Source organism: Xyrauchen texanus, chromosome 25 (genome assembly GCF_025860055.1).
Source record: "Xyrauchen texanus isolate HMW12.3.18 chromosome 25, RBS_HiC_50CHRs, whole genome shotgun sequence".
Classification (NCBI taxonomy): Eukaryota; Metazoa; Chordata; class Actinopteri; order Cypriniformes; family Catostomidae; genus Xyrauchen; species Xyrauchen texanus.
In genome coordinates, this window is record NC_068300.1 from 7,129,934 (window position 1) to 7,157,295 (window position 27,362).

Consider the following 27,362-nt stretch of genomic DNA (forward strand, 5'->3'; position numbering starts at 1 on the left):
TATTTATTTATATATATTCATGTTATTCTAATAGTGTCTTTTTTTTTTACTGTATTAATGTTTGCCTTCATAGTAACACTGTTTTAAACCCTATTATTCCACTCCACACCAATCCCCCCAGCGAAAAAAAAAAAAAAAAGGTGTCTTCTTTTTGGAAAACCAGAATATGGTCACCCTAGTTAAATTCACCTCAGAACATTTCCAAATGTCATTTTCCCGCCTCCCACGCCGACCGTTAGATCTTTGGCGGAAAGCTTCACTGTAAAAAATCTCTCCCATAAGATCATTCCGCCTAGTTGAAATTCCCTAGTGCCAAACTACGCACTCTCCGCTGCTCGCGCTGCTTCCTTCCGCCGCATTGGTTAGATCCGGGGAGATTCTTCTCCTCGCGGAGAAACAAAGCGCGTCAGTGGGCGACGGCAAGCACACGCAGCCTCCTCAGCATCTCCTGTCTCTCTCATCGCGGACGAAACCCACCAGTAACCCCTCTCAAATCTGGATCTATCTCTCTAATCTGTATATTTTCACCTGATGTGAGAGAGTGTTTTGCAGGGAGCAGCGATGGGCGCGTTTGGAGTGATCTTGAGGAGTTTACACTGTGTGGGACTCTACATCCAACTTAGTGCCAGTGTCAGACAAGCTGGAAGTGACGAGGTAGAGAACCACATATCCAGCAACGGTAAGATTTGTGGAATGTTTCCGATTCAATACACGCATAAACGGGTTTCTGGTTCGTAAATCGTCTGCTTTTGGTCCGAACTGCGCACAAACGGCACAATGATCGTAATGCGCACCACAGATGCATCCTTCATGGAGCCAGACCTTCAAAACTGTGCCATGATTATCGACATGTGGTATAGTGATGGTGTTAAATTGCAATACCATGGAACTTTGATATATGACATTAATCTGAATGATAACCATATTCACATATCAGGGTAATTCAGGGGCGTAGCAGTCATTTAAAAAGTGGGGGGACACACAGCTGTCAGTAGGTGACTCACACAGACCCAACACTTAACAGTGCAGTTTGAATATATTACAAGCATGCTTTAAGTATTATATTTATATATGCATATTATTAACTTTTAATATTTGCAGTAGTTTAAAGAGTCTTTATTTGGGAAATAAAAGGGCATCTTGTGGAGCACTTGCTTCTGTTTCACACATGACAATAAAAGACTGAGCACAAGCTGGTCCTGAATAAATATTTGAATGCATGTGCACAATTGTATTTTTTACTCCGTGCTTGTGCATTGTGGGATTTAAATGTATCCAAGTGGCTCGAGTGTTTTGACCAAATTTCATTCAGGTCCATTTAATGATTCAGTGACCATTTCTGGTGATGCCACTGAATCAACGATCAAAAGAAAATTTTAGTCCTTTAAATTGTGCATGTCTACAGACCTACAAAGAGAATTGAATAGAGGGTTAAATCATTATTAGAACAAAGCAAATCTGTCATTTCCCAACAGTTTGTGAACTGCTGTGCATGACTTTTATAATAGTGACATTAATAATAGTCTTATAATAATTATGAGTTTCAATAACGTCCATATCTACATATTCACTTCAGTAAAATGCACAGATGATCTTTCTTTTTCCTACAGTTTATCGACTGCACACCAACATGGATGTAAAAATCAGGAGCTGATATTAAAAATAGCTTTACATATTTAACACAGATCTATTAATCTGCTTATATGGGCAAAAACACCTGATCAAACTATTACCGTGCGTTCACACCAGAGGCGGCGAGAGCGTCAAATCGACCGGAAGTCATTCATTTTCAATGACCGCGAGCGTCTCTCGGCGGCGAGAAGTTCAAGTGCAGTCAACACTATGGTAATGAGCTGTGACGCGGTTCGGCGGCAACCTATTGGAGTATAGAAGTGCTCCGCTCTAGCGAAGTCTAGAGAACACAACAGTGTAAACTTTGGTTCCCACCAAACATTAGTTCTGAAAATAAAATGGAGAAACTGATTATTGCCGTGGCGGGTTTCCCAGTAATATATGATCTGTCCCTGTTTGCTTACAGGGATATAAAACAACCGAGACCACAGTTATTATTATAAATGTATTTTATTTTGATAACAAACAACTATAATTTGAATTACTTTCTGCCATCGAGCGATTTCTTATTTTCACATTGTAAAGAGTCCATGAGGATATACGCTACTTGTGATAGGTTGGCAAAAAGTAAATGGTCGACATGTCTGGATGTTTAAATTGCGGCCCCTTTAAATATAGTTCACAAAACAAAGCATTCTGAACAAACGTTGGCGCCTATTTCAACTACGTCAGAGAGTCCACGAGCGTCATCGAGCGTTGAAGGCAGGGCAGCCAGAGCGAATTTTGACGCTCTCGCCGCTTCTGGTGTGAACGTACGGTAACCTCACAAACATCATGTAAAAAGCATAACTTAATGAAGCCTCATGTGCTGATATAATCTCCACTTACAACGTGTTTAAAAGAACGATTGTCCTTTGTTTTTTTTTCTGCAGTGCATTTCACGTAATGCTGCCAATCATGAACAATATGCTGATCAATAGATTATTCATTTAGATCAACATCAATGGAGATAAATGAGCATTGTTGAAAGCAATGTGTTGATCAGACTCTCTGATTGACGGCATGTTACGTAAGGGTTGTTTCGGCTCATGAAACGCACCTGTGATTGGATGGATGGTTGCTCAATCAACCCAAAGTAACAAAACGCAAAGAATACTGCATACAAATCCACCATTTGGACTCGGTATGGGTTTAGCTTGGAAAAGTGTAGGGGACAAAAATCACCATTTTAAAGGGTGGGGGGGTCGCCCATGTCCCCCGCGGCTGCTAAGTACTTCAAAGAAAATAATTTTGTTACGTTCATGGTGTTATGTCCAAAACATGGTGTTCATGTACTGTGATGCATGAGACGGTAATACCATGGTGACTACCATATTTATATACCATGGTACCTCAATGAATATCAAGGTATTACTGTCATGAAAATGTACAAGAAAACATGGTGTTACGATGGTTAAATCATTTACTGTATTGTATATTTGGCATATTCATGTACCATAGGATTTACTAGGTTTAACCTGTGGGCTAATACTTTGGTATTTATAATGGCAATACCATGGTATGTTTTCTGTATAGTGTTTTTATAATATAGTTTATAATTAGCCTACATAAATAGGCCTTGTAGGTGTTTTCATTACAGGACAACATCTTGCATTCAAGCCAATCCTTCAAATAAATCCATCAAATAGGAATTTGTAGTTATGGCACATTTCTCAAACTGCACCGATCAGCCACAACATTAAAACCACCAGCCCGTCTGGCACCAACAGACATCCATGCGATCATCTAATCAGCCAATCGTGTGGCAGCAGTGCACTGCATAAAGTCATCCAGATACGGGTCAGGAGCTTCAGTTAATGTTCACATCAACCATCAGAATGGGGAAAACATGTGATCTCAGTGATTTAGACTGTGGCATGATTGTTGGTGCCAGACGGGCTGGTTTGAGTATTTCTGTAACTGCTGATCATCTGGTATTTTCATGCACAACAGTCTCTAGAATTTACTCCGAATGGTGCCAAAAAGTTCTGTGGGCGGAAACGCCTTTTTGATGAGAGTGGTCATAAATGAATGGCCAGATTGGGTCTAACTGACAAAGTCTACGGTAACTCAGATAACAGCTCTGTACAATTGTGGTGAGATGAATGTAATCTCTGAATGCTATTCTGAGATGCGGGTTGGCGCTGTTTTGGTGGCACAAGGGGGACCTACACAATATTAGGCAAGTGGTTTTAATGTTGTGGCTGATCGGTGTAAAGCACTGAAAAAAGGAAAAGGTTATCAAAACATGCATATTTTGCATTCATGTGAGAAGTTCTGACAATTGCATTTACAAAAGATGACTAATGCAATGAATAAATCAATGCTGATGAACCCAGGCACACATCATACTGATGAAAGAGTTGGTACGCAGGATTGTGGGTCGCTCACCATGAAATTAAAGGGCAGTCTGTGATCGGGGCATATTCATGAGGAATATTAAGAGGGAAGAACTGCACTACAGTAGCATCAGGAAAGAGATCTGATCGTAAACGAATGTTCTGAATTATATAAACTATACAGGCCAGAACACTTGCAAGATTTTAAGATTTACGTACAGCGGACGGCATTTGATGGATATAAAAAGTGTTTTTTAAATTAGATTGCTCGTTTAAGGAAGTATCAGGAGGATCTTTACTTGCATATATTTGTTGATTTTTCCACACTGTATTTGCATTTTCAATTCTTGTATTCTTGCATCATTACACAAATTATATTCCGATCAGAGGAAAATAAAGCCTTATTTCTAACTAGAAAATGAGGACTAATTTAGGATAATTAATATTTTGCATTCTGTATAAATTCTGGTTAAAAAAAGTCACTTTTTTATTATTGTAATGCAATAATAATGAGATATTATTTAAATGAAAAGACTATTCCGGGTTCAATGCAAGTTAAGCTCAATTGACAGCATTTGTGGCATAATGTTGAATACCACAAATTATTATTTTGAAAATTATTATGATTAAACCCGGAATAGTCCTTTAAGTATTACATCATGGTTGCATTAATCTCAGTGCCTTGCAACAAGATATATTATGTAGTATTTATTGTGTGTTTTAATATAGTATATATAGTAATAAGTACTGTATTACAATAACGAGACTCCTCATTGAGAATAACAGGAATTACAATAAAATAATTGTGGTTGTTAAGGTAAATATGCTTAATTGTCATGCAAATTTTAATGCAAAAAAATGTCTTTGAAATTATTTGAAAATAATTAATTTTATTTTTCAGTAATACTTTGCAATAAGGTTTAATTTGTTTACATTTGTTAACTACACTAGTGAACATGAACTAACAATTGCTAGTTAATATAAATATATACTATTTCGTTTTTTAATTAAAAGTTGCACACATTAACATGAATTAATGCTGATTATTGTTCATTGTTAGTTAATGATACATAATGCATTAACTAATGTTAACCATTATATCCTTATTGTAAAGTTGTACCTATTTTTCTATTGATTTGTTTCTGTGCAATGTGACCTGGACATGTTTTCAAAAGATTCATCCAATAAGAACGTTCTTTTCTTGTGAAAAATTAGCATTTTTTCTGGTTGATGGCTAAAACAGATCTGCTTCTTCTCTCCGGGTCTCCAAAGTGATTGACAGTTTTCACATTTAATACCTTTGTTTTCATGCCAATGAGAATACCATGGCCTGCGGTAACCAGGCCTAATTAATGTCAACAACAAAAACAACTTAAGACAACTTAACACACCTCACTTAAGAATCTCATTTTCTTTACCAAGAAAGTTTTAATTCACCCTCACGGTTTATAGCGGGATACAGGAAGTGCACTTTGATGCACCAGGTTCATCCTGTAAAGATCCAATGAAGATTTGAAATCCTTTTTTTTTTTTAGGTTTCACTCAGAAAATGCATCGGATTGTGGCAATAAAATGGGTTGCAAACTAGGGATGTGCACAAGTAATTGAGTACTCGTTCTTAGTGCCTGACCAATTTTGATTTTAGCATTTCACAGCTATATCGGTATCAGCGTATATGTTTTCCGATCTGCACAGAAATTAAAACTTTTTTCAGAACATATGATGCAGAAAACAATGCTTTAGAATTGCTGTCATAATATAGTTCGTCCAGCAGCGCGCGCTCCGGCTCCATTGTTTGCCGAGTTGAGCTGATGGTGGTTCTGCAGTCAGTGTGGAGTTAAGCGGTGTGGAGTTAAGCGGTGTCTTCTCGGTAAGCTGCTAACTAGTTTGTAAAATACATACTGGAAAGTTAATAAACAATGACTCCATAATTTTCCCTTTTCAGTATAACTAATATAACATTAACCCTGTCCCTGACAACCATGTCACTCATGTTTATCACGTCTGTTTGCTGTTAGCCAGCTATAGTATGTCAGTGCAGTCAATTATGTAGCAGATTGAAAGGTAAACATCAGAGCATCTTTTGCAGGTCAGCAGACAACGGTGCGGTGGTGGATTGTGTCTGTTGAGTGTTGATTTCATGCTACGTTGTTACCTAATTGGTGAGACGCAATTCTGGAAAGTAAATAAACAACGTCCATCTTTTACTCCCTTATCGCTAACTAGCTAACCATTTTCATACATTGTCAGTTGAGTGGAAGCTAACGTGTAAACATGTATTCACCAAACTGTTTTGTTGGATTTGCAGTTTGGTACCTCCTTCAACCAAACAATTCCAGTCATTGCATTTATAAAATGTAATATTTAAAAGCTTCCCCTGATATTGTATATATGTATAATTGTACTATATGGTGTAACACCGCTTGACTCGGCAGGTGTAAATGCTTCATCCTGCCTCTAATTGACTGGCAATATTAATAAAGTCAGCATTTGGCTGATATTAAACAGTACAGATGTTTATTTAGCTATTTATTGTATTTTCTATTTATTATTTATTTTAATGGTCAGCATTTGACTGATATTAAACAGTACTGATGTTTATTTAGCTATATATAGTCATTTTTTTATTTATTCTTTATTTTCTTGTCTAGAATTTCTCGACAATGTATAATAATAATGTCAAATATTTATGAAAGCAACTTTGCATAGTCATATCGGGGCAAAATCGGTGCGCAATCCACATAGAAAAGGTCTGTTTTCATTCCAGCTCAAAAATTTATAAAAAATTATTATCGGCCACCATATCGGTAATCTGTGAATTCCCCCCCCTCTAAATTCGCTCTACTCGTTCTGCACCAGTCTATTTGACTATTAAAAATACAACTCAAATATCGCAAATACATTTTCCTTTGTGCATTTGCCCGTCGTGTGTAACGCTGAATTTTCCTGTACTTTCCTGCTGAATCACTCACCAAATCTCACAGCACACTTCACAATTGTCCACCTGGGGGCGCTATGGATACGTGTCTTCAAGTTGTTGTATGAGAGAAGATATCATGGCATCTCTGCATTTGAAAGCATAGCCTAGTGAAGCAATTAGCAATACTTTTAATATTTGGATCAAATTGAATTCTACTATTGATATTCAGTTCTTGTTGGAGTCACGCAAACCAGTGGACGAGGATCTGATTTTATGGGAGAAAGAAACTGCAAAGTGGTACGAGAAACTCGGAAGCTTACCAGACTGGTATTTGTCTGTGCATTAAATCTCTTAATATGGGCAGAGCGCATTTTATTAAAAGCCAACTTCCACCACCATGTGAACCATGTGAAATTAAATAAATGTAACAGCCTTTATGAATTTATACATGTGCATTAGTCTATTGCCGTCAGCATTGGTTTCTACGTTTCTAATAGCCGGGTAAGTGCAAATGTTTTTATTTATTTATTATTATTATTAATGCATATTGATAATTAAAACAAAAATTCCCAAAAGAAAAACAAAACACATTATGTTGAAGTTACCTTATTTTGAAACTGTTCTTGGTAACATATGTTAACAAAAACGTGTCATACATGTTTAATTTACAGTAATCAATTACTAGTTTTTGGTGGGTTTGAGTACTCGACTACACAGTTTTTTTTGAAAATGCCAATACCTATTGCGAACGTTGTTTCATGTTGACTTTATGAGCATTCGGTAAGGTGGATCAGCTCTTCACTGGAAAATCTTGATTGAAGTGATCTATTTGAAATATATATATTTTTTCCAATTGATGGTTTTCCCACACCAAAGGTACATGAAGTATATTTAGACCTGGACTCAAAAGGATTTTCAGTGGAGGTTCCCTATGGCCAGTGTCATTTCCACCAACACTAGACTGGTTTGTACAGAGTCTGAAATAGTTTTTTGTCTAAGGGCGTCCAGAGTTCTCACGGTGACCTTTCTTGATAATGTCACCTGCTCAACTAATTCCCCAATGGAGCGTTGAGTTTTCTCTCTCGCTGTGTGTGTCTAGGTAAATCGGTTGGTCACGGAGATCAAAGAATAGCAGTGAGGAGTAATTTCATTACAGATGTAAGACCATGTCTGACTGGTGTGGTGTTCCATAGGAGCTAAAATTACATCTGTATTAAGTGATAATGTTTATCTATTATTAGTTTGCACTAGTATTTTGTTTGTGATGCCATATCACTGAAATAATGAAGTCAAAACCTCTATTTCCATGGGTGAATCTCACAAAGAATTGCCTGGGCCATTGACAGTTTGGATTAATCTTCATGAAAACAATGTCACAATGGGAAAAGTCTTCTTTTTCTTCAAGGAAAATATAATTTATTATTTATTATTATTGAATTTTGGGGTAAAATATGACCTGGACATTTCTTGACGGTTTTCTAATAGGGTTTGATGTATTATATCACAGACGTTTTGTGAGGTTGTGATTGGTCAGTTGGGGTGTTCTGCATCAGAATAATGTCACAATGGTTTTTTATGATGTTTTAGTTGTTGTTTTTATTTAATATTTTTTATTCAATGTAAAGCATTTTGAATAAAACTGGAGCGGTGGCACAAACTACCCTATTGTTGTTGGTGTTTCCCCAAAAAGCTTCTCCAATACTTTCTCAAATTGCAGTAATATATCCAATTTTGGAAGCTGAAATAACTGTGCTACGTCAAATTACAAATAACTGCATGTGTATGTCCGACCCGCCAAACACTCTGCACTTAAAAGCGGTACGTTAACGTTTCATGCGCTGTCAATCTCGTACATCACCGTTTCAATTATTAGCTGTTTGTTGCAGAGTCTCACCCAAATGAGTGCTCGACCAATCACGGAGTGAAGCCGGGCTTCCGAGTGGGACCCAAAGACATTTAATGAAAGCCCAATGTCCAATTGACAAACAGATGCATATCCAATGCAAATAGCGTCCATTGTCTAATATGGACATGTAGAAAAAGGCGCTGTGTTACTTGAATGTTTGACATAGTAATATGTAATTATATAGATTATTTGTACATATTTTAAATCCAATATTGCTGCATTATGTAATTTAAGGGGAAGTTGTGCTTCCTATGTAGTGTTAAAGCAATCACTACAGTGGACAATACAGTATCATACTAATACAAGCTATCAGTGGTTTTTATTTAGTGAAGTAGAAAAAGACAAAGAAAGAGAGAGGAAGGCTAGAAACATACTTTCAAGAATGTGCACACAAATGCAAATGCTTGGCCAATGCATTGGTCGAATATACTGATCGTGCCTTCTTGGGTTACTGTGGTGGTAAAATTGTTTTAATTTAAATGTCTGTGCCATTATACTGGATGATATAATTCAGTTAAGTTGCTATAAATATACAGTATTTACTTTAACGCAATATTCTCTTCAAACTGTTGCTCTGCCATGACAGTAGTTGACTCAAAAGAGAAAATTCACTGTAGAATATGGCTGGGTAAAAATATTGATTTTCCGATGCATCGCAATTTTCATTTGGAACAATCCCGATATTGATTCTTAAATCCCTAGATCGATGTTTCACTTCGCAACCCATGTGGCAACCCCCTTTAATGCAAGTAAATCCCACGCATGTGCAACCAAATCTCACACTATCCCACTAAAAATGTCTATGATTAACCACTGGCTAGTAAATGTTCAGATTTCCCTCACCAGTGTTTGCTAATAACTTCTTTTCCACTGTACTACTCAAAGAGGTCCTTTCATTGAATGCTGAGACTAAAAGTTTGGTTTAACTCATTCTGTGTGTCCAAAGACAAGATCCACGGATCCATATGTCCATAAACATGTCTATTTTTATTTTTCGGATTTTCTCCCTAATTTGGAATGTCCAATTCCCAATGCTCTCTAAGTCCTCATGGTGGCGTATGGACTAAATCTGGGGGGCGGAGGACGAATCTCAGTTGCCTCCACGTCTGAGACCGTCAATCCGCGCATCTTATCACATGGCTTGTTGAACACGTTACCATGGATACATAGTGCTTATGGAGGCTTCACGCTATTCTTGGCAGCATCCACGCGCCCCACCGAGAGCGAATCACATTATAGCAACCCCGAGGAGGTTACCCCATGTGACTATACCCTTCCTAGCAGCCGGGCCAACTTGGTTGCTTAGAAGATCTGGCTGGAGTCATTCGAACTCTTGACTCCAGGGGTGGTAGTCAGTACTCTGTGAGCTACCCAGGCTACCCTTTCTGTTTTTATAAAGTTGTTAATAAAAAACAACAATAAAGAAACATTAAAATCTGATCAAACATGGACGTGCTAAAGAAATTATGCATGTCTACTCTCATTAATATGCGCTTACTGGCTGATGCCTCTAGTCTTAAAGAGACAGTACTGATACTAAGCATGTGTTCTATATATCAATGTAAATACTGTAAACAATAATAATTTAACACAAATATATATATATATGCAACATAATATATGCAATTTCAAGACATTAATTGATGGATTAGACTGAATTTGAAAATTTTTCAAAAGTTAAAATGTGACCAATTTTGATGAAAAACTATAATATATAATTTGTATAAGTCATATTTTCTAATTGTACCTAGAAGGGTTGCCTAGAAGGTTTCTTTATAATTAAGAGCATTAGTTGAGAGGGAATTTCTTTTGTATGTAAGCAAAATGGACATTGTAACAGAAATGTACCCATATGAATTGATATCGAGATCAGAATCGAATCGAGAGCTTGTGAATCGAATCGGGAAATCTGTATCAATACCCAGCCCTACTGTTGAAGCAGACAGTTCACTCGATTGTCTACTATAGTGCCCTATGTGGTAACGCATACTTGCTGTCATCAATGGTGTGTTCATGAGGAGTGAGACACACCTGACACTTAATCCTGTCCCACACACAACCTCCATTACACCAGTCATCACTCACAAAAATGACCACTGACATCTGTCCCGGTTTGGCTGATTTTCTTTCATTGGATGGAGCTTGGTCTTGTGAACTTTCATTCAAAGCTCTTCAATCTTTCCTGCATGTATGCAGCTGCATTTCAACGACTCTGCAACGCTTTCTATGAACCTACATGAACATAGTCCTGATTTACCTCTGACGCAAGCACATACTGTTATGCTTGTTGGCAGTGGTAGATTTATAGTTAGGGTTTAGGGTTTTTTGAACTTTGGTATGCAGCGGTATACAAAGTTTCTTTGCATGAGCTTGAGTTTCCGGTCTCCCCCTTTCGGATATGTTTGAATGAGAGTGAGTGAAGCACAAAATGTATAAACGATGTCCTTTGATAATGATTTGGGTTGAATTTAATGGAAAATATGCGAGTTTTCTAGGAGATTTGCGGTTAAGAAATACTCTGCATTCTGCAGCGCTGACATGAGTCATGTGATGACCCTTTAACTATAAATATCACTCACTTCATAGACTTCAATGTATTCTGCAGTGCTGACACGAGTCATGTGATGACCCCTTTACACGTATAAACATCACTCACTTCATAGACTTCAATGTATTCTGCAGCGCTGACACGAGTCATGTGATGACCCTTTAACTCGTATAAATATCACTCACTTCATAGACTTCAATGTATTCTGCAGCGCTGACACGAGTCATGTGGTGACCCTTTAACCGTATAAATATCACTCACTTCATAGACTTCAATGTATTCTGCAGCACTGACACGAGTCATGTGATGACCCTTTACACGTATAAATATCACTCACTTCATAGACTTCAATGTATTCTGCAGCACTGACACGAGTCATGTGATGACCCTTTAACTCTATAAATATCACTCACTTCATAGACTTCAATGTATTCTGCAGCACTGACACGAGTCATGTGATGACCCTTTACACGTATAAATATCACTCACTTCATAGACTTCAATGTATTCTGCAGCGCTGACATGAGTCATGTGATGACCCTTTAACCGTATAAATATCACTCACTTCATAGACTTCAATGTATTCTGCAGCGCTGACGCGAGTCATGTGATGACCCTTTACTCGTATAACTATCGCTCACTTCATAGACTTCAGTGTATTCTGCAACGCTGACACGAGTCATGTGATGACCCTTTACACGTATAAATATCGCTCACTTCATAGACTTCAATGTATTCTGCAGAGCTGACACGAGTCATGTGATGACCCTTTACTGCGTATAAATATCACTCACTTCATAGACTTCAATGTATTCTGCAGCACTGACACGAGTCATGTGATGACCCTTTACTCGTATAAATATCACTCACTTCATAGTCTTCAATGTATTCTGCAGCGCTGACACGAGTCATGTGATGATCCTTTACTCGTATAAATATCACTCACTTCATAGACTTCAATGTATTCTGCAGCACTGACACGAGTCATGTGATGACCCTTTAAACGTGTAAACATCACTCACTTCATAGACTTCAATGTATTCTGCAGAGCTGACACGAGTCATGTGATGACCCTTTATGCGTATAAATATCACTCACTTCATAGACTTCAATGTATTCTGCAGCGCTGACACGAGTCATGTGATGACCCTTTAACTCTATAAATATCACTAGCTTTAATCATTAATCATTGATCTTCACAATCATAAAAGTGACCAATTATGGTTTCAAAATGGCAAATTTCTCTGCAAGGTGAGGAGTTTGGATCCCTGAAATTATTATTTTTTCATGCATTTATTTATTTTGTTGAATTTGATCATTTTCCACACTAGTGGTTGAGAAACACTGCATTAAATGATGCAATGAGCACTGCATTTTATATAAAAGCAAACTACTCTGCAGAATGTCTTTTTTTAAGGGCAATAAAAATGAATCCTAATGAAATTATAATGATATGTTTCACTGACTGTACATATCATCTGTCATCAGATTTTCAAAAGCTATGGCCAGGTGTGCCATCCACCAATAATGTTAGAGCGAAAATAGCAGGAACGCCTATAAGCGACATACAGTACAGTAAAATTACTAGCGGCATCAAGTGACAGTGTCGCTGGCGGTGAACGGGACTTTAGTGTCCTTCGTTTATGTCCTCTATTCTTTTCTTTGTTCTTGTAGTGTGTTTGTATCTTTTGTTTATGTCTTTATTTCTTGTTTTTCTTTTTCACTGATTCGTCTTCCGTTGTATCGTTTCATAATGTCTTTCATTGTTTTATTCTTGTGTCCTCTGTTCTTCTTTCTTCCTCTCTTTTTTCTTTTTCTCCTTGAGTCTTTTGTTCAGTGTGTTTCGCCTTTCATGCTTTCTTTTTTCTTTCACTCATTTGTTGCTCATTTGTTCATGTCTTGTTCACACCTTTCGTTCTTGAATTCTTGTTTCACTTATTTCTTTTGTTTTTTTTATTTTTTTTATTTTGTTCTTTTTTCTTTTGTCTGTATAATTCATTCATGTCTTTTGACTTTCTGTGGTTCTTTCACTTGTTGGTTTGTATGTCAGTCATTTGTTTTTTTGTATGTCTTTTGTTATATTTTTCCTTTTGTTCTTTTTGTTTTGTATGTTTGTGTATTTTGTTTGTATTTTTCATTCATGTCTATTGTTTTTTATTTTCTTTTGACTTTTGTTTGTTCCATTCTTTTGTTCATGTATTTTGTTTGTTCCATATTTTATTCATGTCTTGCTTGTTCCATTCTTTTGTTCGTGTATTTTATTTGCTCCATCTTTTGTTCGTGTCTTTTGTTTGTACCATTCTTTTGTTCATGTCGTTTGTTTGTTCCATCTTTTGTTCGTGTCTTTTGTTTGTTCCATCTTTTATTTGTGTCTTTTGTTTGTTCCATTCTTTTATTTGTGTCTTTTGTTTGTTCCATTCTTTTGTTCATGTCTTTTGCCTTTTTTACTCTTGTTTGTTCCATTCTTTTGTTCTTGTCTTTTGTTTGTTTCATTCTTTTATTCATATCTTTTGTTTGTTCCATTCTTTTGTTCGTGTCTTTTGTTTGTTCCATTCTTTTGTTCGTGTCTTTTGCCTTTTTTACTCTTGTTTGTTCCATTCTTTTGTTCATGTCTTTTGTTTGTTCCATTCTTTTATTCTTGTCTTTTGCCTTTTTTTACTCTTGTGTGTTCCGTTCTTTTGTTTGTTCCATCTTTTCTTCATGTATTTTGTTTGTTCCATCTTTTGTTCATGTCTTTTGTTTGTTTCATTCTTTTATTCATGTCTTTTGTTTGTTCCATTCTTTTATTTGTATCTTTTGTTCGTTCCATTCTTTTGTTCGTCTTTTGTTTGTTCCATTCTTTTGTTCATGTCTTTTTTGTTCCATCTTTTGTTCGTGTCTTTTGTTTGTTCCATTCTTTTATTTGTGTCTTTTGTTTGTTCCATTCTTTTGATTGTGTCTTTTGCCTTTTTTACGCTTGTTTGTTCCGTTCTTTTGATCGTGTCTTTTGCCTTTTTTACGCTTGTTTGTTCCATTCTTTTGATCGTGTCTTTTTTGTTCCATTCTTTTGTTCGTGTCTTTTGCCTTTTTTATGCTTGTTTGTTCCATTCTTTTGATCGTGTCTTTTTTTGTTCCATTCTTTTATTTGTGTCTTTTTTGTTCCATCTTTTGTTCGTGTCTTTTGTTTGTTCCATTCTTTTATTTGTGTCTTTTGTTTGTTCCATTCTTTTGATTGTGTCTTTTGCCTTTTTTACGCTTGTTTGTTCCATTCTTTTGATCGTGTCTTTTTTTGTTCCATTCTTTTGTTCGTGTCTTTTGCCTTTTTTACGCTTGTTTGTTCCATTCTTTTGATCGTGTCTTTTTTTGTTCCATTCTTTTATTTGTGTCTTTTTTGTTCCATCTTTTGTTCGTGTCTTTTTTGTTCCATCTTTTGTTCGTGTCTTTTTTGTTCCATTCTTTTGTTCGTGTCTTTTGCCTTTTTTCCGGTTGTTTGTTCCATTCTTTTGATCGTGTCTTTTTTTGTTCCATTCTTTTGTTCGTGTCTTTTGTTTGTTCCATTTTTTTATTTGTGTCTTTTTTTCGGTCCATTCTTTTGTTTGTGTCTTTTGTTTGTTCCATTCTTTTGATCGTGTCTTTTTTTGCTCCATTCTTTTGTTTGTGTCTTTTGCCTTTTTTACTCTTGTTTGTTCCATTCTTTTGTTCATGTCTTTTGTTTGTTCCAGTCTTTTATTTGTGAATTTAGCATTTTTTACTCTTGTTTGTTCCATTCTTTTGTTCATGTCTTTTGTTTGTTCCAGTCTTTTATTTGTGAATTTAGCATTTTTTACTCTTGTTTGTTCTAGTTTTAATCTCTCATTCATGTACTCATTTTCTTTTGTTCTTGTTTTGTTTGTTCATGCCATTTTTTGTATCTTTAATTCATGTCTTTAATTCTTTTTATTTTTATTTCTAGTTTTTTTCCACTCGTTTGTCTTTTTTTGTATTATTTGGTTAATATCTTTCAATCTTTCTTTACTGCTTGTCTTCTGCTCTCCTGTAGTTCTTTTATGTCTCTCAACCTGTCAGCCCCATCTCTCTCTTTTCATTCTCTCTACATTTTTGTCTCTCTATCCCAGCCTACTATTTTCAAGCAGCTTGTTTTCTAGCTTCTCTTTGTGCCCCCCCCCCCCTTGATGTGAAGAGCATAGAGAGAAGCTGAGTTATCCTCTGTAGAGTGCCACCTTATCTCACATTAGACACATTTCTGCCAGGCTGGCCATCGTTTACCTCCTGGGGAGCCGTTGGCAGGAGCAGTCCGCCGGCACAGAGTGAGAGATGAGTGATTCGACTCCATGTACTCTCCAAACAGAGCTTGAGCCTCACACACACCGTCTTTCCTGAGCACTCGTCTTTTGTTTGCCATCGAGTGCTGAATCCACAGGATTGAGCAAATGAGCAAAATGAAAATAATCAAGTGGCATTTGGACGGTTAGGTTAATTGAAACGTGTGTTCTGACTGAACGCGACAAATTAAGACACAAGATGTTAAATAACCCTGTTTAATTAGCTCTGTTTACAACCCAAGATTCACTCAGCCAGTTTACCTGAGCTCTGTCCAAACACACACACTCGTACTACCACCTGCTAATATGCTGTAAAAGTAAATCTCAGCCTCAGACTGACCATCTGAACAAAAAAGGCAAGAGCTTTCTCAAAACTGCTGACTGCAATCGATTTAAACACAATTTCCGTGAGTTCTGTATTGTGCTCAGAGAACACATCTATGGACGGCTTATGGCAGGTCTGATAGTGATTGGACTAAAAAAATGTTTAAAGCAAGCTCAATCACAAGCTCCAGTCTAATTGGCTGTCTTGGCACAATTGACCCTTCACTTGGTTACTGTTGCTCACTCTGACAAGCTAGGAATGAATGGTAGATTTCTGTGATTGGCACAATGTCGCCACGACATTGCATTTTACATCAAGCCATGTGTCTGTTATTTACTGTCTGCAGTTTTGAATCAGAAGATGTTTGATTCTCAAATGAATCACTCTTTTGTTCTTTACAAAGTGGTCTAAATCGGTACGTGGTTCAATCTGAATAGCCCAGACAGCTTAAATTTAGCAAGCTAGTTTTATTGTGTAGCTTGTAGTGTAACTTGCTACTTACTCTAAAGTGTAGATTTCAGCTTAGCTAAGCTCATTTTTCTGTCGAGTAGTTGACTTTAAATATATATATTTTTTAAACTAAATATTTTGAGTAGGTTGCCCAAATCTGACAATAGCAAATATTGGATTGACTGCCTTAAAAATGGATCAAAATATGTGATTTTTTGTGCCGTCAGTCAATATTTGTTTTATTACAATTAATCGCTTCTTTTTCATAGTTAATTGCAAGTAATTGCCCATTATGATAGTACTGATATTTTACTCTAAATGTAATTATTTTCCTGTTAAAATGCTTTTATTTCCTCCTTAGGAGTTTTTTTAAATCACAATTAATCGCTGATTTTTCCGTAGTTAATCGCGATTAATCGCTGATTTTGAAAGTGCTTAAATTTGACTATATATACTTCTTTTCCTGCCACATTGCATTTATTTACTTCTTATTAGAGAAAACAAACAATATTTAACAATATAATACTTTATTAACAATGTTCAAATAAAGCCTTCAACAGTATAAATGTAGAAATGCACTAAAATTGCACCAATTCAAGTATCATTAATCGTTTCCCAAAGTCTAAGTGAGAGTTTGACAAATTGAAAGAACTAGTTTCCCCCACATAGGTTGCATATTCATTGCAATGGGCATCACATCTTTTAAACCCTCGTCCTCCACAATATATATCAGCCAGCAGACTGGGGCTATCCACTTTGGGATTCGCGTCAGGGTGTAAGGCGCCACTTTGAACTCCACATGAAAAGCGCTATAGACACAGTGGTCATGTCCATAATGTTATACTACCCATACTATTCTTACTGCTTTTGTCATATTTATCTATAACAGAAATAAATGGAAGAGAATTGTGACAGATTTAACACCTCTAAATATCAGGTAAAAAAACTAACTGTGTTTGGTCGCTTTGCATGCCTGTCTAAGTGGACATTTCTTGGCCAGAATGAGCTGAAGAGTGGACCACACTTCATGCTAAAAGTCAAAAGTCTTGCTTTGTGAGAATATTTTACTGCAGTTGAATGTCTGGTTATATTGAGACTGTGGTAGCAGGAAGTTGTTAGTGTGTGTTTTCTGTCAGCTGTGGGTGTAGCGGGGGCGACTCATCTGTTTGTTTATTCATTTCATTGGCATTGCATTAAATAATTCATCCATCTCTGCACCTCTCCTCACACCTTATTTTAATGATTCACCAGCTGTCGGTCTGTATGTGTGTGTGTGTGTGTGTGTGTGTGTGTGTGTGTGTGTGAGTGATTCTAGGCTCTCTCTATATCACATATGTGCATGTTGAATGCAGAGAGACACAGCTAAAGATTGTCAATAAAGTGAGTGTGTGTGAGCCACAGGCACTGGTCGGCACAGATTGCCCCGATGGGAAGAATTATCAGAGACACTGGTGTGTGTGTGTCTCCAGGCTTTAAGAATGTATGACAGCAGTGTGTCGTCCCGAACGCCATTGCGACAATCACACACACCACTGTCTCTCGGCGTCATTGAACAGGCAAGCATCACTAGTTCTGTTGCTTCTATTTAGGGATAGTGATTTAATAAAAACCATAACAATAAAGTAGGTTTCCGTTTTTATGTATTTTTCTTTTAAGCTTTTATATGTACAGAAATTACATAATGTATTGTTATGGTCCATTAAACCAATTTCTGAATGAATATGCCGGTAATTCAATGTATCATTTATTGGTATTTCTTCAACTTGAAGCACTTTCATGTCCCAGAGGGTGACTTTTAGGGGGCCTGGGTATGTCAGCGAGTAAAGACACTGACTTGCACCCCTGGAGTCGTGAGTTTGAATCCAGGGCGTGCTGAGTGACTCCAGCCAGGTCTCCTAAGCAACCAAATTGGCCCGGTTGCTAGGGAGGGTAGAGTCACGTGGGGTAACCTCCTCGTGGTCACTATAATGTGGTTCTCGCTATCAGTGGGGCGTGTGGCGAGTTGTGCGTGGATGCTGCGGAGAATAGCGTGAGGCCTCCACACGCACTAGGTCTCCGCGGTAACGTCTCCGCGGTAACGTGCTCAACAAGCCACGTGATAAGATGTGGGATTGACAGTCTCATACTCGAAGGCAACTGAGATTCGTCCTCCGCCACCCAGATTGAGGCGAGTCACTACGCCACCCCAAAGACTTTTTTAATTGTTTGTGTGTTGTTAGCTTAAGCACATTGTGACTTTGATAAAGATCACATTTAATGCTGAAAACCGGCTAATTATAAAGGGTTCACATACATTTTCTTGCCACTGTAAATACACTGTTAGACATTGTTAATTGAAATTTAAATAAAACAGTGAGAGTGTGAAAAATGGATTAACTAGACTTCACTTTCTAGTCCCATGCATGACGAAAGTGTTCAAATTTGATTAAAACAGTTCTTAAAAACACCCCCTCAGTGAAAATACCACCAGAAAGTGTGATCATACAAGTCTGTGTTCATCATTAACAAATCATAGATTCACATATCCATACCATCCACTAACTGCATAATGTTAGTGGACTGACTCATTATCCCGTCAGCAGTGATTTTCTGAAGGGCACATTAAAACCCCTCTTTTGTTCTGAATCATGATGTGTTTTTTGGCCAGAGGGTTGAAAATGTTCGTGTTTTGGTGGTCGAGGCATCTCTTTATCTTGGTTGTTGTCTCATGACATTAGACTATAGATTGAGGTTTATGAGGCGTTGCTTGAGAGAAATGGGGAATGATTGGAGTCGCCCGAGGACTGAGGCAGTCGCTCATAAAAAGATGTCATCCAGATGCTGGAGCGAGTGGTCAGTGACAGCTCTGTCGGGACGAGAGAGATGCATTTACACTGATGCTGTCATCTACAACAAGACATTTTTACAATCCGAAAGGACATGAGCCATTCATGGTTTTCACACCTGAAAAATGATTCATGCAACATTTGCTGTGTTTAAAAGGGTGGCATCATGGATAACACGATTCTTCTTTAAGATTTCAATGTGATATGTAGACATAATTAGTGAAGGGAGTCATAAGGAATTTAATATTTTGGGTTCTGATTCCTCTTAACGTTTCCGTTTCCTTGGTGACTCCATTAATGTTGTTTTTTAAATACATCTGATTCAAAAGAATTGGCTCATAAGAGTCATTTATTTGGGAATCGGGCTACATTGTTCGTGCTGTACGTTTCGCAGCATAGATTGAAAATAATTGGTTCATGAGAGTCATTTGTTTGGGAGTTGGGCTACACTGGTCATGTTGTATGTTTTGCAGCGTAGATTGAAAAGAATTGGTTCATAAGAGTCATTTGTTCGGGAGTTGGGCTACACTGGTCACGTTGTATGTTTTGCTGTGTAGATTGAAAAGAATTGGTTCATAAGAGTCATTTGTTCAGGAGTTGGGCTACACTGGTCACGATGTATGTTTTGCAGCGTAGATTGAAAAGAATTGGTTCATAAGAGTCATTTGTTTGGGAGTTGGGCTACACTGGTCACGATGTATGTTTTGCTGTGTAGATTGAAAAGAATTGGTTCATAAGAGTCATTTGTTTGGGAGTTGGGCTACACTGGTCACGTTGTATGTTTTGCAGCGTAGATTGAAAAGAATTGGTTCATTAGAGTCATTTGTTCTGGAGTTGGGCTACACTGGTCACATTGTATGTTTTGCAGCGTAGATTAAAAAGACTTGGTTCATAAGAGTCATTTGTTTCTGGAGTTGGGCTACACTGGTCACGTTGTATGTTTTGCAGCGTAGATTAAAAAAACTTGGTTCATTAGAGTCATTTGTTCTGGAGTTGGGCTACACTGGTCACATTGTATGTTTTGCAGCGTAGATTGAAAAGAATTGGTTCATTAGAGTCATTTGTTTCTGGAGTTGGGCTACACTGGTCACGATGTATGTTTTACAGCATAGATTGAAAAGAATTGGTTCATAAGAGTCATTTGTTTGGGAGTTGGGCTACACTGGTCACAATGTATGTTTTACAGCGTAGATTGAAAAAAATTGGTTCATAAGAGTCATTTGTTCTGGAGTTGGGCTACACTGGTCATGTTGTATGTTTTACAGCATAGATTGAAAAGAATTGGTTCATAAGAGTCATTTGTTCGGGAGTTGGGCTACACTGGTCACGTTGTATGTTTTGCAGCGTAGATTAAAAAGAATTGGTTCATAAGAGTCATTTGTTCTGGAGTTGGGCTACACTGGTCATGTTGTATGTTTTACAGCATAGATTGAAAAGAATTGGTTCATAAGAGTCATTTGTTCAGGAGTTGGGCTACACTGGTCACGTTGTATGTTTTGCAGCGTAGATTAAAAAGAATTGGTTCATAAGAGTCATTTGTTCTGGAGTTGGGCTACACTGGTCACGTATGTATGTTTTACAGCATAGATTGAAAAAAAATTGGTTCATAAGAGTCATTTGTTTGGGAGTTGTGCTATGTTGGTTGCACTGAATGATCCGATGTACATTCAAAATGAACGACTCATAAAAGCTGTTCATTTTGGAATTGGACTAAACTGGTCGAAACTGTATGTTTTGTGCTATAGATTAAAAAGAACCAATTAATACGATTCATTTGTTCGGGAATCGGACTACACTAGTCACACTTTGTTTCACGATTCTGATTCTAGTAGTGGTGTTGCAGAAATGATAGCCTCAGTCACCATTTTCTTTGCAAGGAAAGTGAATAGTGACTGAGGCTATCATTCTGCCTAACATATTTTGTGTCTCACATAAGAAAGAAAGTCATACAGGTTTGGAACAACATGAGGGTGAGTAAAGGGTGACAGCATTTAGATTTTTTATATTTATCTCTTGAAGCAATCATTGTTGTCAGGCAAAATCATTTTATTTAGCTGGAACATCTGATGTTCAAACTCTCTGTTACCATCTATCACTCATTCATGAAAGTGAACGGTCTGTCAAGAAGTCAACACATTATGTACGCTCCATTAAGGAAGTCAGTTCTGATAGTGTTTGCTGTTGACAATGTTTAGGTGTTTGTCTTTTTCTAAAGTTTCTAAAGTGTGACATTGTGCCATATTCTCCGGATGTGTGGCTGAACATCGAATGCAGCATGCCGAATCCATCCTCCGCTTTTGTCTTTTGTGCCACACAGCCTGAGTGCTTTTTAAAAGTGTTTGTTCTTTGTTTTGGCCTCACGCTGTGAAGATTTGAAATAACTAACTCTAATTTGCTTACAAAAACTGAGGGATTAAGTAAAAAGAATTGCTGGTTATCTGAACATTATTCTTTGTTGCAGATTTGTATGCATTTTGAATTGGCCCCACCCTCCATTATGACATCATAGTATACATAAAGGTCTCTCTTTGTATTTTAGAGCATATATTGAATGAGGACCACTTAGTTTTTGAAAGATTAATTCACCAAATAATTAAAATTTTGTCATCATTTACTCAAACCTCTAATTGTACCAAACCCGTATGACTTTCTTGATAACGTGGAACATAATAGATGTAAGACAGAATGTTCATGTTGTTCTTTTACACACAATGGAAGCATATAGTGACCGGGGCTGTTAACTTCATAAAAGATCAAGCACCATAATAATACCATTACGAGATTAATTTATTTACCTTAATTAACATCTTTTATTTGTTGTTGTATTGTTCGGCTTCATTGGACTGGGACTATAGTGCACCATTCAGGTCATATGGACTTCTGGTATGTGTGTTTTTGTCATTTCTGGAGAAAACTTTCTGCCAAGTTTCTTCTTTTGTGTTTGCATATTTGTATTTTTAAGTGAACTATTACTTATTTTCTATCTTTCTTTCTTTGACCTTTCCTTTCTTTTCTTCCTTCATTCTTTTCATTTATTATTCCTTCGTTCCTTCCTTCCTTCCTTACGCACTTCCTTCCTTCTATTCTATCGTTCCTTCCTTTTATTTTTATTTTACTTCCTTCCATCATTCTTTCCTTTCCTCCCTCATTCCATCTTTATTTTGTTTCTTCTTTTCTTCCTTTTTGCCTGTTTCCTTCCATCCTTCATTTTTCCTTTCTGCCTGTTTCCTTCCTTCCTTCATTTTTCCTTTCTTCCTTTCTGCCTATTTCCTTCCATCCATCCATTCCTTCCTTCCTTCATTTTTCCTTTCTGCCTTTCTGCCTGTTTCCTTCCTTCCATCCATCCTTCCTTCATTTTTCCTTTCTTCCTTTCTGCCTGTTTCCTTCCTTCCTTTCTTCCTTCATTTTTCCTTTCTTCCTTTCTGCCTGTTTCCTTCCATCCTTCCTTCCTTCATTTTTCCTTTCTCCCTTTCTTCCTTCATTTCCTTCCATCCATCCTTCCTTTCTTCCTGTTTCCTTCCTTCCTTTCTTCCTTCATTTTTCCTTTCTTCCTTTCTGCCTGTTTCCTTCCTTCCTTTCTTCCTTCATTTTTCCTTTCTTCCTCCTATTGTTCCTTCCATTTATTTGTATTTTACTTCCATCATTCATTCTTTCTTTCTTTCTTCCCTCATTCCGTTATGATTTTGAGCCTTCTTTTCATTCTTTCCTTCTATCTTTCTAGACTTCCTTTCATCCTTACTTCCTCCATCTTCCCTTCCTTCCTCTCTTCATCATTCTATCCTTCTTTCTTTCCTTCATCTTTCTTTCTTTCTGTTTTGGTTATTGGTGCAGCAGCTTGCAGCTGTCTACTTTGGTTGTGTTTAGAGGAATGCTGCACATGTCCGCCTCCGCTGTGTCGTTTGTCAATGTCACGCTGAACGTGTGAGGAAACTCACACATCTTTTGTTCAACTCCCTGGACTGCATGTTTTCCAAAAAGCCTGTGTTGATCCTCAGGTGGCGTTGCAGAGAGACGAATGTTAACTAATCCCACCGAGATGCCTCTCAAACTAGAAATCATCTGGAATGATGTCCCAAGAGTTGCTGATCCGAGACCAGCCATAGCATTCATTATGGAAAGTCAGGGATTCAAGTGGAGGAAACCGATCCTGGATGCTTAAAGGATCATTTGACATAATAATGAATCAAAAACACTTTTGATAGAAACCTCATAGATTTTGGGTCATGGGGATCAATTAACCAGTGGATAAAAATAGGGATACAAAATGTTCACTTTTGGTTGTGTACTTTTCAAAGTCTCAAAGCGCTGCATGTACTGTACATTCATGTATGTTGATATCAGTGATATCATTTCATATCTATGCATGTATTCTGCCTGGTGGGCTTATGTCTTCATACATTGATAAAGAGATTAAACATGAAGTATATATATGTGTGAACACAGCTCATCCTCTGATACATATCAGACTTATCTCTCTCTCTCTCTCTCTCTCTCTCTCTCTCTCTCTCTCTCTCTCTCTCTCTCTCTCTGTCCCTGGGTGGTCCGATAGATTTGTTGTGGTGGGCTGAGAGATGAAGGATGTCTTCATTCATCTGTCAGACATTATCTGACTACTTTTACTACCCAAAAGCTTCAGTGTTGAAGAATATATTGGGATTTAGTTTTATCTGCTATCACAGTCTGGCTTTTGACTGGGAATAGAGTCTGTTCCACTTTGCAGCATATTCTTTATTATATAAGGTCACGATAGTCTCTTTACGACATTGTTAACACTTTTAAACCTAAACGCTGAGCTCATCTTTTGGAGTTGACGAAGTTGCGTTGAATATGAAGTTCACACGGGTTCATTGAACACCATTCTCCCTCTCATCAACACCCAAATGCACAGATGTTCTTAAAATGGAAGCGATTGTTGGATTCTTTCTGGTCGATGTTGAATAATGGTCGTATGTGCTTTGCTTGGGTTTGTTGTTGTCATGGATACATCAGATAAAATCCCAGCGGAACCCGTGTTAATAAAGCCATCATCAGGAATTGTGACGTTTCTTGAATGCTGTCCTCCTCTTTCTAAAGATTTCTTCTTTTTACAAGCGAGGCTCTGCAGCCCTTATAAAATTCTCAATAGTTCTGCGGTGAAACGCTGACATTTATACAGTCCAGATTTCAACCGCTCAAGGTTAACTACAGTGACTGAACAGACGAGTGGTTTTATAGTGTGGGACATTACCAGACTGCACCCAGACAGACAAAAGCTCTGTTTGACGACATCTAATAGTCCTTACGTTAAGAATCAGGGGTTGTTTTAAGGACAAACTTGATTTTGCTTTGCCTTTCATTTTGCATATATGCATGAGGCTGGTCCATTCAGGTCCCTACAGCACTAAGATGAACAAACAATTGCATCATTTGCTTTTCTGTTCTCGCTCTCAGTGCGTCTGAAATCCGCTCAAATACTCGGATTTGGGATGGAAGTGTAATTTGAGAATGGAGTGTATAATTTCTTCTCTGAGCAAATGCAATGTTCAAAGAGTCTCTTTGGCTCCTTTCCAAACTGTGGTGTGCTGTCTTGTTTTCTTCTGTTTTCAAAGGCCTTCTTCGTCAGCATCCTAACTGTATAAGTAACTCATTTGGAATGCTCTACATAGGCAGCACCACTATGGTGACACTCAAGGGAGTCTCGACTTACAGTAGAGTGTAACAGTCTAGTTCTGGAAGTAAAATCCCATTCATTTTCTCCATAGGGTCATTTATTATTAACGATTACTTATAAACCTTCATATACAGACCTAATGCACCACCAATCAGAGAATGGCGTTAGCCAAAAGAGCTCTGCAGCGACCGCGCACTCCCATGACGCGCTGTGAATAACGCAATCAAATCGGTCCCCCTACATTCTCAGAATACTTTGCAATAAAATACAAATATATTGATCCTAGAATTATCAACAACTTGAAATCAATAGTTTTATATATATATATATATATATATATATTTGACATAATTCCCAATGCTTCATGGTATTGTAGTTCATTCAATTAAAGTATGCGTTGCGTATTCCGAAGTGAAAATACAATGTACGAGGTTCAAGCTGCTGCTGATATCTCACGATAGACACAGCATTTGTCAATTTAAATCCTTATTTCTTAGCCATCAAATTAAAGATATTAAATAATATATTTTTTACGGGAAATGTAAGCGCAGCGCAGTTCTAGCGGGAAGACTGGCAGCTGTACATCATCGCACCATTAGCTGGGTAACCCCTAGCCAATCACATGTAAGCCATTGCTTTATAAGTCTGCTCACAATCACATTGCTGTTTCAGTGTGCTAACACGGCAACCTCCACCACCCCACCACCACCTGTTGAGTCCCGTCCTGCACAGGGGTAGGCTCCTCGCCCCTGCCTCCTATCTCCGGCAGGATGTGACGGTTCGAGTACAACTTCTTCGGACTGCCAGACGGGGCCTACGCCAAAGAGAGACATTACTTACCTGTTTTATATTCATCAAATAAATGACATCTTAAATTTCACTCAAGTCTGCAAGTCTTCCTGATAGAACTATTTTCCATGTCGATTTCTATCGTTGACCTCCTCTCGTCTCCTGTTTTCTGTTTTATGTCTTTCTCGTTCCCTTCTCTGTTATTATTTTTAATGGAAGGAAGCATCGTATATCTTAGCATCCGTTTAAATTCTCTGGCTCAGCTGCTTTATTTGTTGTATAAATGTGACACTGAAGTGATGACACATACTGGTGTGATTCATATCAGCAGATTCAGCACTGATATAATAACAGGATAATATGAGCTAGCAGCGGCACATTCATCATTCTCAGGGCGTGTGAGTCGCCTGTCCGCCCACTGACACAAATAAAGCAAGCACGTTCTCTTCGTAATACAGACCCTACGCCAGCACGATCCACCCGACCCAGGACACTGGAGACAGATGGAAATGACCAGACTGTGATGATGCAAGTGCAGTGAAAACTGCTGATCTGTGTGCACACTGACTGTAACTGCTATGTTTGGAATGTGCTAGTGTGCTGTACTGCAAGAAATAAATAATAATAAAACGTTAACTTTAACTTAATCAGTAAAAACATCTAAACATCCCTAAAACAAGAGAAATGGAACTTGTCAGCAAGTTCAGTTCCCATTGGGGTAAGAACAATAAACTTAAAAGAATGCTCCAGATTAAAGTTAGATTAATCAAAAAAGCAAAAATGAGTTGAAGTGAAAGGGACCAGTTCATAAACATCCAGATACACACGGTTTCAACAGTATAGTCACAATATGTAAACATCATACAAGTTAACATGGTATTAGGGTGATAAAATAAGGGATTTATCATATCAAAAGGTTTACCATCGTACATCATGACAACACATTTTTAATATTGGAAATAACTTTACACAGATAACCACAGAGTGAGGTTTAGGGGGGTGAGCGTAACGGGAGCCAGCTGGTAAGTAGCTGTGCAGTGTGTAAACCTCACTAGCGACTGACGTTATAGGCTGTAGCCTTTAGCCTCCTCATGCTGGAGACGCTGGTTCGAATCCTGCTTGGATCTGGCTGAGCAGGTGCCATGACTAGATGCAAGTGATGTTAAGGGGGGTGAGTGTAACAGGAGCCAGCTGGTAAGTAGCTGTGCAGTGTATAAACCTCACTTCCCTGGCCTCAAGAGGCACACTAGCGACTGCCGTTATAGGCTTCAGCCTTTAGCCTCCTCATTAGCATGGCCGCCTCCCATGCTGGAGATGCTGGTTCGAATCGGTTACAGTGGTGCCATGACCCGGATGCAAGAGAGGTTTAGGGGAGTGAGTGTAACAGGAGCCAGCTGGTAAGTAGCTGTGCGGTGTGTAAACCTCACTTCCCTGGCCTCAAGAGGCGCACTAGCGACTGATGTTATAGGCTTCAGCCTTTAGCCTCCTCATTAGCACGGCCCTGCTGGTTCGAAACCTGCTCTGAGCTGGCTGAGCAGGACCGGTTACAGTGGTGCCATGACCCGGATGGAAGTGAGGTTTAGGGGGGAGGGTGTAATGGGAGCCAGCTGGTATGTAGCTGTGCAGTGTATAAACCTCACTTCCCTGGCCTCAAGAGGCGCACTAGCTACTGACGTTATAGGAATCCTTTAGTCTCCT

At 38.0% G+C, this 27,362-nt stretch overlaps 1 protein-coding gene across 1 annotated transcript in view; it reads left to right on the forward strand.

Annotated features, from left to right (window-relative positions):
* The first annotated feature begins 407 nt into the window (after positions 1–407).
* LOC127618498 (V-set and transmembrane domain-containing protein 2-like protein) overlaps positions 408–27,362 on the forward strand; it is a 65,902-nt gene continuing 38,947 nt past the window's right edge. The window contains exon 1 of the mRNA XM_052090988.1: positions 408–679. Coding sequence (XP_051946948.1) covers positions 562–679 — 118 coding nt within the window. The 5' untranslated portion in view covers positions 408–561. The remainder of the gene's footprint in view (positions 680–27,362) is intronic.